The sequence below is a fragment of the Aedes aegypti genome, chromosome 2, assembly GCF_002204515.2.
Source record: "Aedes aegypti strain LVP_AGWG chromosome 2, AaegL5.0 Primary Assembly, whole genome shotgun sequence".
Classification (NCBI taxonomy): Eukaryota; Metazoa; Arthropoda; class Insecta; order Diptera; family Culicidae; genus Aedes; species Aedes aegypti.
Genome location: NC_035108.1, coordinates 464,290,150 through 464,306,962, shown reverse-complemented (window position 1 = coordinate 464,306,962; position 16,813 = coordinate 464,290,150). Strand labels below are relative to the sequence as shown.

Genomic DNA, 16,813 nt, shown 5'->3' with positions numbered 1-16,813 from the left:
AAATTGGGCCATGGATCCAATTTCCATTTCGTCCAAGGCAATGATCCGAAGCATTCTTCTAAGTTGGTTAAGGAGTGGCTGTTGTACAACGTTAAATCAACGCTCCCGCATCCTCCCCAATCTCCAGACCTCAATCCCATTGAAAATTTGTGGGATCACCTTGAGAGAAAAATTCGAGAACACCCGATCCGCAACAAAAACCAGCTAAAAGAGGATCTCATGGAAGAATGGCAGAAGATCACCCCTGCGACAACCCAAAAATTGGCTTGTTCGATGAAAAAGCGTTTGCAGAGCGTAATGGGCCCAGATAGCCGTAGCGGTAAACGCGCAGCTATTCACCATGACCATGCTGATAATCGTGGGTTCGAATCCCACTGGTCGAGGATCTTTTCGTAAAAGAAATTTTCTCGATTCGCAGGGCATAGAGTATCTTCGTACTTGCCACACGATATACACATGCAAAAATGGTCAATCGGCATAGAAAGCTCTCAGTTAATAACTGTGGAAGTGCTCATACGAACACTAATCTGAGAAGCAGGCTTTGTCCTAGCTGGGACATAACGCCAGAAAGAAGAAGAGCGTAATTGCAGCAAAAAGTGGACATACGAAGTATTGACTTGGCGGTTCGAGTCCGTTAACCAGTGTTTCATGCATTGTACGGACATTTTTTGACATTCATTTTGCTACTTGTTTTGGTTTTTTAATTTTATCAAAATGTTGAACCATTTATTTTGTTTATCTAACGCTGGCTTAACATAAGAATACATTGTACTTTTTCATGAAATAAATATGGTATTTGTTTGAGCTGATTTTATATGTTTGATTAAATACTTTTCATCCGAGCCATAGCTGTACGGACAATTTTTTGACACAGTGTATGAGATACATTCATCAGCTACAACTTTGTCAACTTTGTTGACACTCATACAACATGTCCAACAAGGTAAAGACTGCAAAGCAATAAAAAAAAATGCATTTTGGTCTTATTGACGCATAAAAAATGGGCAGAATAGGCGACGAATTCTTGAAAACATGTTATAGGAGGGGCCCAAACGCAAAGGGATGTAAGTACGTTTGGATTAAAGTAGACTGGAACAAATCTACTGTTTCCAAGCTTTCCAACGGTATTTTTGGTTACACAATTGGTCCCAAAATGCTGCCTTGAGGAATACCAGCTCTTACAGAAAGTCTTATTTTCTTTCAACAATCATTGTTAAGCACTGCACCCCACGTTCCCCCTACCGTGAAACTGATTTATTTTACGACCGCGTATCATCATCGTTAGTCCGCCTTAGGACCGTCAACGGCAGTATCATCAGAGCTCAAGCAGTGTAATTCTCTTACAATTCGCATTGTATCATCAAGAAAGTTTGCTGAAGGTTGACGGCATGTCCAAATACAGAAAACACACATAAGTCCTATTTGCCTGAGAAAGGTCACTGTCAGGTCATTGCTGTTTGGAGAAGCCCCCGAAAGCGAGACGGGTAACGACGACGGGGCAGTACAGAGTCAAACCGTGAACATCTTGGCCTGTCCTATGGGAAAGTATACCGAGAAAAGCAAAACACCATTAGCGAGAATCGTACATCTTCTGAATTGCCTTGCGGTGCCAAGTGGTGCTGCTGCTGCTGCTGAGGTGGTAATCAATACGATTCCCATTAACTTAGAAGTCAATGGCTAACTGGCCGTTTTGGGGATGGTGGATAGCGTTTGCAGTGTTTATTGAATATTGCTGATAGATAGAAGACCATATGAGAGGTTTGAGCAGTATTCTTCACCAGAAGTTAAGCTGCGGGAAAAGTGATGTTGATTTCGGATATAAATGAGTGTCTTTTGTCTTGTCCTATTATAACACTTATCTTATATTTAGGTGTTCTGTACTGTTACTAGTACTAAATTCGCGTTTCTTTCACTGACACATGAAAATTTGACAAAAGAGTCCCACCATTAGCATTTATGCGATTTTTGTTGAAATTCGTACGTTTTTGACTTATGTCAAATATACAAATTTCGACAAAAGTCGTTGAGTGTATTTTCGGTAAATTCTTCTTTAGCAGGCTTGGCAATGAAAAACTGGCTGTAGGTACTCCTAATAAAACATCCACATCCAAGATGACTAATTGGCTTTCAATGCAGATCGTTGATAGCTTATCACGTTTCCCGCAACGATATAAAGCGAACAGCGCTCGCCTCTAAGTGGGCTAATTGTGGAAAGATTGAATGACGATTTTGAAACTGGAAACCGAGAAGCGAGCGTTATCGATCGATAGCACGGGCGGCAAGTTTCCATCACTTGAAAGAATTCCTCACATTCTCCACACAAATCTAACACGGAGGTTGGTTCGTTCGAATCAAGATCTCCCCAGTTGAACACGAACAACAACCTACGGTGAGCGCTCCAGTCCCCTCTTCAAGGCCATTCGCCTTGGTAGTTTGCTGGAAGATAAGCCAAAGAACTGCCTCGAAGTGGCGCTGGATGCACTGTGCGGGTCTCTTTTTAGATACTTGTTCCTAGTTTTTAAGACACTCAGTCGCTACCAGCCCTGACCGTGGCGATGTTCCCGACTCCATGGGAGCAACATCAAAGAAGCCATAGATCCGGCAGCAAAAATATCGTGCATGCAAATAAATTTAGCACGCCAACAAGTCGTTGCCATCGGCCGCGAGTTTTCAACTGCTTCTTCGTTGATAGGCTTTATTTCACGGCATAACCGGATAACATTCTTGCACCGCCGTTTTTTTCCCTACTTTTTCCAACCGGGTTGGAAAAGAAAGGCTCTCGTGGCGGGTTCCTCCTCCCCGACTGAGCGTAGTTTCCCGCCTGCTTCGTTCCGTTGGTTGGTCTTTGTGAGGTTTATTTCCATAGTTTCGGTGGAGAAGCCTGCCGGTGGCATGCGCTTACTTGGATTCAACCGGGGTTTAATTCTTCCCTGTTGTTACTGCTGGATCCAGATAGGCAGGGCACTGTTAACAGCCTACTGCCACTTCGGTCATGCTTGAGTTGCTTTGAAAACGCTGTTCTACCCTTCTAGTAATGGAGTGCTGGAAGAACTTTATACTCACTGAGCTGTGGTAAATGTAATAGGCACAGAAAGGAGTAATAAACTTTCATAAATGTTAACCAGCAAAGTTTTGATGTGAAATGACAATTCCTAAAAGCTTAGATTTCCCATATGACATGACTTTTAGAGATTACTCTGAAACTACTCAAGCTTGTTCACGCTATGACGAGTTGCTTTTCAACGATCGGAACGAGTTCGTAAGAGGTGACGGAAACAACTATTTCGGCTCTACGGTGCGAAACGACATCAGATTAGAATAAGCTGATAAATGTCATTCACCGCTGCCATTTAAAAATTTCGCTCGCTACAAACGTTGTTTGCATTGATTTCACCCTATTCCGAATGTTAGTCTTGCTACAATGTTATTCAAATATATTGAATCCAAATCAAAATCCAATCGAATCCAAATCCAATTCAAATCCAATCGAAATCCATTTCAAATCCAATCCAAATCCAATTCAAATCCAATCCAAATCCAATCCAAATCCAATCCAAATCCAATCCAAATCCAATCCAAATCCAATCCAAATCCAATCCAAATCCAATCCAAATCCAATCCAAATCCAATCCAAATCCAATCCAAATCCAATCCAAATCCAATCCAAATCCAATCCAAATCCAATCCAAATCCAATCCAAATCCAATCCAAATCCAATCCAAATCCAATCCAAATCCAATCCAAATCCAATCCAAATCCAATCCAAATCCAATCCAAATCCAATCCAAATCCAATCCAAATCCAATCCAAATCCAATCCAAATCCAATCCAAATCCAATCCAAATCCAATCCAAACCAAATCCAATCCAAATCCAATCCAAATCCAATCCAAATCCAATCCAAATCCAATCCAAATCCAATCCAAATCCAATCCAAATCCAATCCAAATCCAATCCAAATCCAATCCAAATCCAATCCAAATCCAATCCAAATCCAATCCAAATCCAATCCAAATCCAATCCAAATCCAATCCAAATCCAATCCAAATCCAATCCAAATCCAATCCAAATCCAATCCAAATCCAATCCAAATCCAATCCAAATCCAATCCAAATCCAATCCAAATCCAATCCAAATCCAATCCAAATCCAATCCAAATCCAATCCAAATCCAATCCAAATCCAATCCAAATCCAATCCAAATCCAATCCAAATCCAATCCAAATCCAATCCAAATCCAATCCAAATCCAATCCAAATCCAATCCAAATCCAATCCAAATCCAATCCAAATCCAATCCAAATCCAATCCAAATCCAATCCAAATCCAATCCAAATCCAATCCAAATCCAATCCAAATCCAATCCAAATCCAATCCAAATCCAATCCAAATCCAATCCAAATCCAATCCAAATCCAATCCAAATCCAATCCAAATCCAATCCAAATCCAATCCAAATCCAATCCAAATCCAATCCAAATCCAATCCAAATCCAATCCAAATCCAATCCAAATCCAATCCAAATCCAATCCAAATCCAATCCAAATCCAATCCAAATCCAATCCAAATCCAATCCAAATCCAATCCAAATCCAATCCAAATCCAATCCAAATCCAATCCAAATCCAATCCAATCCAATCCAATCCAATCCAAATCCAATCCAAATCCAATCCAAATCCAATCCAAATCCAATCCAAATCCAATCCAAATCCAATCCAAATCCAATCCAAATCCAATCCAAATCCAATCCAAATCCAATCCAAATCCAATCCAAATCCAATCCAAATCCAATCCAAATCCAATCCAAATCCAATCCAAATCCAATCCAAATCCAATCCAAATCCAATCCAAATCCAATCCAAATCCAATCCAAATCCAATCCAAATCCAATCCAAATCCAATCCAAATCCAATCCAAATCCAATCCAAATCCAATCCAAATCCAATCCAAATCCAATCCAAATCCAATCCAAATCCAATCCAAATCCAATCCAAATCCAATCCAAATCCAATCCAAATCCAATCCAAATCCAATCCAAATCCAATCCAAATCCAATCCAAATCCAATCCAAATCCAATCCAAATCCAATCCAAATCCAATCCAAATCCAATCCAAATCCAATCCAAATCCAATCCAAATCCAATCCAAATCCAATCCAAATCCAATCCAAATCCAATCCAAATCCAATCCAAATCCAATCCAAATCCAATCAATCCAATCCAAATCCAATCCAAATCCAATCCAAATCCAATCCAAATCCAATCCAAATCCAATCCAAATCCAATCCAAATCCAATCCAAATCCAATCCAAATCCAATCCAAATCCAATCCAAATCCAATCCAAATCCAATCCAAATCCAATCCAAATCCAATCCAAATCCAATCCAAATCCAAATCCAATCGCAAATCCAATCCAAATCCAATCCAAATCCAATCAATCCATCAATCCAATTCAAATCCAATTCAAATCCAATCCAAATCCAATCCAATCAATCCAAATCCAATCCAAATCCATCCAAATCCAAATCCCAAATCCAATCAAATCCAATCCAAATCCAATCCAAATCCAATCCAAATCCAATCCAAATCCAATCCAAAATCCATCCAAATCCAATCCAAATCCAAATCCAAATCCAATCCAAATCCAATCCAAATCCAATCCAAATCCAATCCAAATCCAATCCAAATCCAATCCAACATCCAATCCAAATCCAATCCAATCCAATCCAATCAATCCAATCCAATCCAAATCCAATCCAAATCCAATCCAAATCCAATCCAAATCCAATCCAAATCCAATCCAAATCCAATCCAAATCCAATCCAAATCCAATCCAAATCCAATCCAAATCCAATCCAAATCCAATCCAAATCCAATCCAAATCCAATCCAAATCCAATCCTAATCCAAATCCAATCCAAATCCAATAAAAAAAAGATTTCCTCTAGTTTTTCTTGGTCTTAATTTGGTGTTTCCTTAACCTTTATTTGGTTTTCTTTCGATCTTCTTTTCGTCTTCCGCTGGTCTTCGTTTAATCTTCATCTGGTGTTTCTTTGGTTTTATTATGGCCTTCGTTTGGTCATCGTTATGTCTACTTCTGGCCGTCCTGTGATCCAACTAAATTAGCCTTAATTACACTAACTCCCCTTATGTTTCTTCAAAACTAATGGATCTCCTATTTAAATTTCCTTTCAGAACACTTAAACTTCGTGCTGACAGCCGTTGGAAAGTAGCGAAAAGTTTGCTCATCGGCGAATACGAATTGCACCTGTCCAAAGTGTATACTTATTTGTGTGAACGTGTGCAACCGGGGAAGGCGGAAAGTATCCCAAAAGTATCAGATTCAGCCGCCTAGGAAAATCGTCAGCTCCCCCGTAAGTGATTCCCTCCGAGGAGTGTGGTGTGTCGGATAAAGTAAAAAATAAATAGTTTCCCGTGTGAGTGGAATGGTAGAGGTGCTCACGTGAAAGTTGTACGACGAAGGCGACCACGACGACGTGAGCTAAATTTTTCAGCCTCAGTGAAAAGTGTGAACACAGAAAATTGGAAAAGTTTTTAATTAAAACCCACGATCTACGGTTTGGGGCCCATCCAGTTTCGGAAAAGGTTTTCTCTGTTTTGGAGGTATTGCTTAAAACGTAGTTTTTTGTGTTTTTTGGAGTTTCGGTGTTTTCGAGGAGTAAGTGAAATACAGGCATCGTCAGCTGGCAACGAAGTCCATTTTGTCAGTTTTACGACTTGATCAGGTAAGTTACTAGGCTATACACATTAATTCCGTAAGGTATCTTTATGTGTAAAAGTTTTCACGACAGCGTTTTGTCATTTTTATCAGTAAATCTCTGCCTCAGTGACGCTGCCATTACCGATTCGGACAATGAACCCATTGAGAGCCTTCCCGATTCGATCGCCAAAAACCAATTATAAAACATTTTCTATAGTCATTGCATTAAATCACAGCAAGCGCAGCGAATGATGCAACCCGCTAAAAATGTGATCAATGGCGCAACGAGGCATCCAAGTAAGCCATGTCTGTGCCCAACCGAGGCTGCTTACATTACTCATATACGGCCGTTCCAAATAAGGCATGTAAATGAGATAAATCTTTATTTTTTTTTTTCGTGTGTTGTGTGATTTCTTCACCGTCACGTCAGAAGATTTCGCCCAACCGTGAAAGTGGATACGAATAACCGCGAGTTCACACACTTCGCTAAAGGTTGTAAGCAGTTTCCAGCCAACTTAGGGGGTGACGGGCAACAATGGGGGACATATTAGTTTGACAATGGGGCCAGCTGTGCCGGTTGAAGGCTTTGGGAGAATGACACGTCATTTTTTTCGGTCATAGTGAGTCGCTATGGAGCGCAAAATGGAAGTGACGCACTTTGGACTGTTAGGCTTCGGTGCCGGAATTCTATATTGCCGATAGCTTCTACTCATGAACACTTCAATTCAGCTGTTTTTAGCAAAGAATAGGTGAGCTCATTTTCTCAATAAACAGAAGGAACAGTTTTAATTTCGCTTGAAGCTACAGTCAACTTTCCATAACTTGGTATTGAAAGGACCATCGAGTTAAGAAGATATCAAATTATGTTACACAAAACAAGTGCAAATGCAATCCAAGTGACCATCGAGTTAGACATAAAACCAATTTTTACTATATTTCTCTTCCTATATATCGAGATACCTATCGAGTAAGGGAGAGTTGACTGTCATTATATTTGCAAGAAAATAAAAGTCAAAGTTCTTTGACATTACTAAGCGATTCAGGAAGCCTAGTCATGAAAAATGAAGAGCTGTGCTAGTACATTCTACTGCCTACTGCGATGTTTGTCATTCCTTTGCAATTAATTAAAAGGTGTTTACTTACGAAAAACTCTATCACAGACTTAATCCGATTCCAAAATTTAATGAGATATACAAGTTGAATAAAACGTCTTCAAATCTGGCTACGTATTGGAACCGCTGTTTCTGCACTGACATGGAGATTTGTAGGTTGAGTTTGTTGGTGAATTGCAATAGGAGATCACCAGCTAGCTTTTAGATGTAAACAATAATGATCGAGGAGGAGCCATAGAACAATAATTTATCGATCGATTGAATTGGTCAGATGTTTCAGATCATCTTAGGGTTCCCTAAAGTGAAGATATCGTCATTTGTAGAGTAAGGTGGAAAAAAGTTCCTTTTTAGATTTCTAACTCAATTCCAATTAAATATTATGAATGTCATGGTGTATCATTGGTCATCTGGTTTTGAAGATATTCCGAAATTCCTTGGGGGACCGACCCGTAACTAAAACCCTCCGTTAATTTCTCAGGCTGCAGAATTTTAATCGTATTCGGATATTCACTCTTCGGAACAATACATTAATGAGAGTATGTTGTGAAAAATGAAGCAATTTGGTGCAGCCGTCTTTAAGTAATGGCCATTTAGGTTTCTTGAACCACGCTGGCCAAATAAAGATCTTAAAAACTTCAAAAAACAACATATCGTAATTTTCAGATATCTCCAAGAATACTGAACTGATTTGTATGATTTTTTCAGAGAAGCTCCTTATTACCTGGCATTGTATAGCCCACATTTTATTTTTTTGATAAATTGATCAAAAACAAAATGCCGCCAATGACATTTTGTATGGAAAATGTCGGTCCCCCAAGGAACATCGGAATATCTTTAAAACCAGATGACCAATAATTAATATCAACATGGATTTTTAAACTAGAAGAGTTTTTTGAGAACTTGTGAAAAAATGGTGCAAAAATATTGAAAAACAAAAAAGTTATAACGATTTGAATTTTGCGGTAAAAAATGAAGCTATCAGTAGGGCTCCTTTTGCTCGTGATGTTCTTACTGAAGTGTTTCAATAAATTATTTGGTATTGTGGTGAATAACATTAAATTGGCTATGTTTGTAGTCGCGAACTCCTACCACTCGGCTAAATAGGCCCCTTAATGTTGTATTATTTCAATAATAGATAGAACAGGCTACCAGATACAACTTTATTGTCCATCTCACGTCTTAACAACCGTTTAAAATAAACGTGGCGTTGACTGGATTAGCATTTGCAAATAGATAGTAATAAGCATATATATATATATAGTCAATCTGACGGCGGACGTGGTCAAATCGAAAATACTCCAAGATGTGACCCGTGATCAAGATGCAGGATGCGGTGATTCGAGCGGAGCGTTGCTGTTACGTAACAAGAAGGAAAACATCGTCAAAAAGGTCAAGTCCAGCGTGTGGTCAAAATGAACGCGGATGGCTCCATTGGACAGTACAAGGCGCGACTTGTGATCAAGGGTTGGTCGCAAGTGAAAGGCGTGGACTATCAGAACACTTACTTGCCTGTCGTTCGCAAGGCAATGGTGCATTACCTTCTTGCGTCGGCAGCAAAGTTGGATCTGGAGGTGTATCAGTGACCGCTTCCTGCAGCGTTTTGGACGATGAAGAAATCTTCATGAAACAGCCAGGAGAATTCCGGGACGATGAAGCACCGAGGAAGGTTTGCAGGGTTCAGAAGGCGTTGTACGGCCTGATGAAAGCCCACAGAGTATGGAACCGGAAGCTGGACACGAAGCTCAAAGAAATGGGTTCCAAGCGGCCCAAGTATGGCACGTGCGTCTACTATTGCGTGGTGGCAGGAAAGTTCGTCATCATCGTTAGCGGTTGGTAAATCAGCTTTGTGCGGAGTTCAAGATGAAGGATCTGGTACCGGTCAAGCAGGTGTTGGGTCTGCGAGTGACCAGATCGGACAGCGTTGTGGCAATCGACCAAAAACAGCACAAATACAAGCTGTTGGCGAAGTTCAATATGGTCGACTGCAATGCTGCTCCAACTCCTCACGGTATGAATCAACGGCTCACCAAGGAAATGTGCCCTGCAAATGAAGAAGAGAAGGAGAGCATAGAGAACACTCCGTTCAGAGAATTTGTTGGCAGATTACAGTTCGTTGCGCAGTGTACCAGGCCGAACATCAGTTATGCAGTAAGTCTGGTCAGCAGCGTTTGCAGCAACCCTGGACCGGCGCATTGGACAGCGGCCAAGAGGATACTTCGGTACTTGAGAGGTACGAAGCACGAAAATTTGACGTACACACGGACCGAAGAGACGAGTTTCCACGGCTACAGCGACGCTGATTATGGTGAAGATACCGATACACGATGATCTGTGAGCGGGTTCGCGTTCTTGGAGAGTGGTAGCGTTGTTAGCTGGAACTCGAAGAGGCAATCTACCGTTGCACTTTCAACGACCGAAGCGGAGTACATGGTTCTGTCTACGGCGACACAAGATGCCATGTGGTGGAGGGAATTTCTGCGCGAACTTCACGGGACAAACGTTGCTCTGTAATCCATTGCGATAACAAGAGTGCTATAAATTTGGCGGCACGTGAAGTTGGCTACTCGGCACGTAGCAAACATCGGGAGCAAATCGAAGGCAAAACCATCAAGTTGGTCTACCTACGTGGCATCCGACCTTCAAGCGACGGACATCTTAAAAATTGATATTGATAATACTTTCGAAACTTTAACTTATTCCATTGTTTAAGCTAGGTGCATTGCAATACCAAAATGTGAAGTAAAATTCGAATCCGTGATTATAGACGATGATCTTAAACCCTAGATCCGTCCTAAAAATGTGAGGAGAAGGCAATTTCCACGCACTCGCGATCCAGCTAAGAAAATTATGTGGAAGAATTTGCAGAAAGAAATCAAAAAACGTTTTTCACGATTAAGAAACAAAAAATTTGAAAATAAAATTTCTTAATTGGACCCTGGTTTTAAACCCTTTTGAAAATTATCAAAAATTTTGAAAAAAAAAAAAAAAGCCAGAAGCCAATACCGGCATTGAAGGAGGAAAACAAATTATTACTAACTAATTGCGAAAAATCTCAAAATAGCTCAAAAAGGTTATGCAGTTTGAAAGCGCGCACAATTTAAATTTTGGACTTACTAGTAAAATAGAAAATCAAGTTTCTCAGGACTTCGAAAATATTCTCAATCAGGAGAACGTTTTCGAAAATTCATGGGAGACTGATTTGGAAGAAGTGAGAACTATTATTAAAAAAATCAAAAATATGAAAGCTCCTGGCGATGATGGAATTTTCTACATCCCCATCGAGAAACTTCCAGAAAGTAGCTTATCATTCTTAGTTTATATATATATATATATATATATATATATATATATATATATATATATATATATATATATATATTCAACAAATGTCAAATTTGGAAAATTCTTTTTAAAAACCCCAAAAAATAAGTTTCGGCCAGCCTGCAACTCAAAATTTCCAGTTATGCGTGAAATCGTTACTCTTCATCTTGGACAATGTGGCAACAAAATCGCCCAGACATTCTGGGAAACTATCTGCGAGGAGCACTGCCTAAACGAGCGCGGCCAGTTTATAGGGAAACACTTTCTGCCACTTCAACGGATCAACGTGTACTTTGAGGAAGCTCCCTGCTGCAATTTAGTACCAAGGGCAATCTTCGCCGATCTGGAGCCGGGTGCGATGGTCGGTTTGAAATGCAGCCGCTTCGGGCAGCTCTTTTCCCCGGAAAGTATGGTCAACGGGATGCTAGGAGCTGGGAACAATTGGGCCCGAAGCTACCACACGGAAGGCGCCGAAATGTTGGACAGGATCATGAATGTGGCCCGAAAAATGGTGGAAGGTTGTGATTGTTCCCAGGGGTTCCAAATGGTGCATTCGATTGGCGGTGGAACCGGATCCGGATTGGGAACATTGATGATGGAGAATCTGAAGGATGAATATGGATGAGTATAATTTTTAATTTCTTTATTTCTATAATTTTACGGTAAGATACTTTAATATCACTATATATGATATATTACTATATATTGGGTATTGGGGAGGGGTAGCCTAAGGGAGTTAATTGAACTGTTGACTGGATGAAAGTGCGTGGGGTCGCCAGCCTTTTATCATGAGAAAACAGCCTTAGTGTTGTCTTCCAAAGGTCTTCAAAGATGTTAACTAGCCCTGCTACAACAAACCATCAGGTAGATCATACCATCCCGGTATGATTCTGCAGCCATAGGTAATCCTTGCGCTGATGGTGGCTAAATAATCATCATCATCATCATCATCATCATCATATATATATATATATATATATATATATATATATATATATATATATATATATATATATATATATATATATATATATATATATATATATATATATATATATATATATATATATATATATATATATATATATATATATATATATATATATATATATATATATATATATATATATATATATATATATATATATATATATATAGAATTCCAGACATATAATATATAAATTATGATTTCAATAGTACACTTTTTTTTCCATTTCCATTTCAATAAATAATGGTAATCAATTGAAAAAGTGTGGTGTTTCTTTATTCTGTAATACAGGTCGTCGGACTCGATTATCCGAAGACTCGATTATCCGCAATTTTAGACTCGATTATCCGGAATTTGTGTTTTGATGTTCTTGTTTTTCGATTTTTTTGCATTAATCTGAGATAATTTGGTATTGCAATATACAACATGAATGGTTTTGCAGTTTTGAACGTATTTAAGAAAAGGGGGGTTTGAAAAAGTGGTTTTTTGTGTATGATGGTCAAAGAATTTTTTGTCTTGTAGAGACCCCTACTGTTCCTAGGAATAATTTCTGGCTGCGCCACCGCATCATATAAATAAAACAACGAAAAAAGATAATATTTAAGTTCTTTTATCGAAGATTTCAATTTTTTTCTTAGTGATTCAATTATCCGGAGTGAAAAAAAATCGATACTCCGGATTTCGAGTCCGATCTGTATTTGAAATCTTAAAGATGTTGTAAACGGGATGGTAAAATCATTTAATACATTCCTGGAGTACTGATGGTTTTCTTGAAAAATTTCGAAAGGAATCTTTTGAAGTAATTTATGCTGAAATCACTGAGTTAATTATCCTCAGAAAAAAAAAATCGTTGAATTTTTGAAGGTATCTGAAACGTAATCCTTAGAAAGTTTCTGAAAATTACAAAATGAACTTCGTTGGAGTTCATTTTGTATTTTATTTCAAACAAACTTTGGACAAAATGATTTTTATGGCATTTCTTTCATCAAAAAATATTCGTCACTCAAAAACAAAAAGAGTTGGGAAATGTACAAATTTCCCTACAATACTCAATTAAAGCTGTATATGAATCATTGCTTTCCAGAGTTATTTTGCCAACTAATATTTCCACTTCAATGGAAATTCACTCTTGATCATTTTTAGTAAACAAATGTATTTTTGAACAAGAAAAAAAACATGAACAGTAGGCGCATTAATTGACATTTTGGCCATTAAACGAGTTTAACAACATATCAATATAAGTTCCATTACTTAAGTCATAGTTCTACAAAAGCTTGGGCATCGTTTATTTCAATAGTCGATTTCACATTAGCGCCTTAACTTTTGACGGCGTTCACCTTAGTTTTAAGGTGCATCGGACCCCAAAAACCCTAGCTACGCAGTGGGGCCGCACATATGGGAGAGTGTCTTCAAAATTTCCTCTTATGAGTTTTAAAAAAAATGGCTTCACGTCACAACAGAATAAGAGAGTTTGAAATAGTTAGTTATGCAACAAGTTGCAAAATGATGATTTTTTCAGCGACGAGGCTATCATTTGAACTATTCGGGGTAGTGACCCATTCGTGGTGGGTAGACAATGTTACATTTATTTAATCGTTAAACAAACTATGGATGGTTCGTCACTATAAGCGTTGGTTATACCCTTCTCTCTGTTTTACAAAAATATAGATAAATGTATCTATTCTTTTATTTATTTTTCGCAATTGCAAAATACGTCTAATACCTATAACCTTTGATTAGTTTGATATACAAATGTCGACGCACTGACACCGATTAAATTGAGGCTACAGGAATCGCATCACTTGAAGGTAAATCCTGATGATGTATTCTTTAAACCCTCCCACTAACGTAACTCCTCTCTTTGAAAACCATGGAGATGCAGAGGTGATCTCGATCTCTAGTAGCAATGGACGTAAAATTAACATTCTTTCTCTTCCTCGATAACCGTAAGAACATTGCACTATGGGCCAGGGACGCAATCTGGCGGGACAAAATTAATAACTCGGAGCATTTCCGGCATTAACGGATAGTTCGTAAATCGTCCGCATAGGTGGCGCCACAACCTAACTTTTTACTGTGGCGTTTTAGAGAGTTGCCATGTTCGGCAAAGTTGTTCATTTTGATAAAATAAACAGCTCTCTCGAAGACGTCAAAATCCCACAGCCTACTGTTTTCAAGTTATTGGCGAAATAAGACCAAATTAGTGAAAAAACGATTTTTGTCATCGAACTTGATAATTTTCTTCAGAACCATGTCATATAATATTTTTTGCTGGTAAAAATATGACAATCATACACTCTGGTGGAAAATTTTTAATATTACGACGCTTCAAAATTAAGAAATCATGAAAAAACTTGAAAAATAGAGCAATTTTTAAACCTTAATATCTCTAAAAGCGCAAAAAATCGCAAGGTCAAATTTTCAGGCAACAAAGAACAATACTATATGAAACGGATGTCAAAGTTTCAGCATGGTATATTTTAGTGTTTTTGAGATTTTTCCATACAATAATACAAATACAAAGCTGCATATGTTTATTCACTGTACAATTTTGATTATTTCGGTCAATTACGGAGTAGCAACTGCGAACTGTACGATTATCCATTTTTATACCAATTTAGAATCCATTTTTAACTTACCCACTTTAAGCCAATTAATTGGAATCGAGACTCAAACGATAGGTTGATAAATAATAACATTCAATTTTGTTAATCACAGAATATACCACAAAAGATAAATATTTGAAAACCGAGTTTAGTACTATGGACCGATGCACGAGTCCACTAATTTGACGCCTGAGCGATGCCGAATTCACTGGTTGCTATGGTCACATAAATAATACGGCACCGCTAAAACGTCAAACAGTGAACCCGTGCATTGGTCCATATCGTTTAATTCCACTAGAGCTGGTATCATTTGACTCGACTCGAAAATTCTAGTACACAACACTGAAGACGGCCTTACAGTTGAGGTCAAAATATGCGTCATGCCAAGGATAAAAACTCCAGTGGAATAACACGGTATACTACTAAATACGGTTTTTAAAATTCAACTGTTCATCGAAAAGCATCTAAAAAGTATTTTTTCATGGAATAACTTTTTTTATGTAGATTGATAAATAGGAAAACAAAACAATATAAAGTCACAGTTATTTTATTGATAAATTTTAATTTGTGGTTTGCATTATCGTTGCGATAACATGTAGGGGAAGGGGTACAATACGTCCGTGCGTGATGAAAATTCATCGAAATTTGTTTTTTCTCGGTAAAAGGCACGGTGTTCATTTTACCACCAGTTCCCCTACTTCCAATATAATAAACAATGTGTGTAGCCAAACAGTATGCATTGAAAAATCTTAAGAATGACATTGCAACCTTGTGAACAAACAATCACAAGCCTCAAATTTTCAGTAGGACGCATATTCGAATGCGTGTTTCAAACACCCCTGAAAAAAAGGAGAAGCGACATTCCTAAACTCAGCTGACAGCTCCCCCACCCCAGCCGGCGACAGTGCGTGGAAACCATACCAGCATACATGTAGGTAATGAATTATGCAATTTTGTCGTTGTCCATGACAACGACGACATCGCTGTCACGGTGTCATCTTTCTGTTCGGGACCGAATCTAACCAACCAACCAGCAACGGTTGCCGTCATACCCGAGCAACCAAGTACCAAACCATGCATACCGAGGATTGCGCTTCAATGTGACAAGACAAGTGATTATTGCCATGACTACCAAACACGTGCGAGCGGCGAAGGCAGAATTTGTTAGATACGTTGCTGCTAACGATTTTGAACATTTTGCAATGTTATGGATCACTGCTAAAAAATGCTTCTTGCATAATGGAGAAACGTGTGACACATAATATTTGAGAAGCACAAACTTAAAAAAGAAATAAGTGAAATACGTTTCACGCATAATCAAGCTATTTTGAACCAACTCATGTAGTCTCGATTTATATGATTAATGCTTCATAGAATAAATTTAATCTCGAAATTTGTTTCTTTTAATAGGTAATAGCCATCATATAATTTATTCTATCTATAAAATAGAATTTTACGATTATCATTTCATACCTACCTCAATCGCAAAATCCGAAAATAGCAAACAACGCCGGATTTGGCGAATAGCCCATAGCAGCGAAAACGGCGCAACGTTCCAATAAAATCATAATCTTGTCCGGCGATAAGCAAACGAAAAACGATCCGACGAAATTATAATCAAACTTCATTGACGGCCGCCTACTCTGCTCGTCGTTTGCCAAACGAGCGCGCGGTCGTTGGGTTCCGTTTCGCGGATATTTCGAGCCTCTCTCTGCCACTTTGTCCATCAGGTATTATTATTTTTTTCGATTTCGATAACGATGCTGTTGTCGTGGTGGTGTCATCGACGATGGCGTGGAGCTATTCTTCCGTGCCATTCTATCGCAAACTGCACTTGCATGGATTCCCGATGACGCGTTTGATGTTTCGTCGGCATTGGGATGCGGAGAAAATCAATTATATTTCTGGTTTGATTACTCAAACAATCGCACCCGATATCGTGGCTCTTGAAATATTTTGAATTATTTTTTGTAATTATACATCTGTATATTATTAAACTACTACATAAAAAAAAATGTTTGTTTGTTTGGAATTTTTGTATAATTTACAACTCAAGGTTTATTTATATTT

The 16,813-nt window shown here is 38.5% G+C and overlaps 2 protein-coding genes across 4 annotated transcripts in view; both read left to right on the top strand.

Annotated features, from left to right (window-relative positions):
• The window catches only part of LOC5568195 (protein phosphatase 1 regulatory subunit 14B), a 228,362-nt gene that overhangs the window by 107,173 nt on the left and 104,376 nt on the right, over positions 1-16,813 (top strand). For all 3 annotated transcript variants that reach the window (XM_021848235.1, XM_021848236.1, XM_021848234.1), the window contains exon 2: positions 6,191-6,741. The gene's annotated coding sequence lies outside the window, so the exon portion shown is untranslated. The remainder of the gene's footprint in view (positions 1-6,190; positions 6,742-16,813) is intronic.
• LOC110677218 (tubulin beta-2 chain-like) lies at positions 11,230-11,819 on the top strand. Its single transcript, XM_021848233.1, has one exon. It carries the CDS (start codon positions 11,292-11,294, stop codon positions 11,772-11,774), a length of 483 nt encoding a protein of 160 aa, XP_021703925.1. The 5' UTR covers positions 11,230-11,291; the 3' UTR covers positions 11,775-11,819.

What these genes read in the sequence shown, in the direction of transcription:
- LOC110677218 (XM_021848233.1), top strand. Translation starts at nt 11,292, where the DNA reads ATGCGTGAAATCGTTACTCTTCATCTTGGACAATGTGGCAACAAAATC.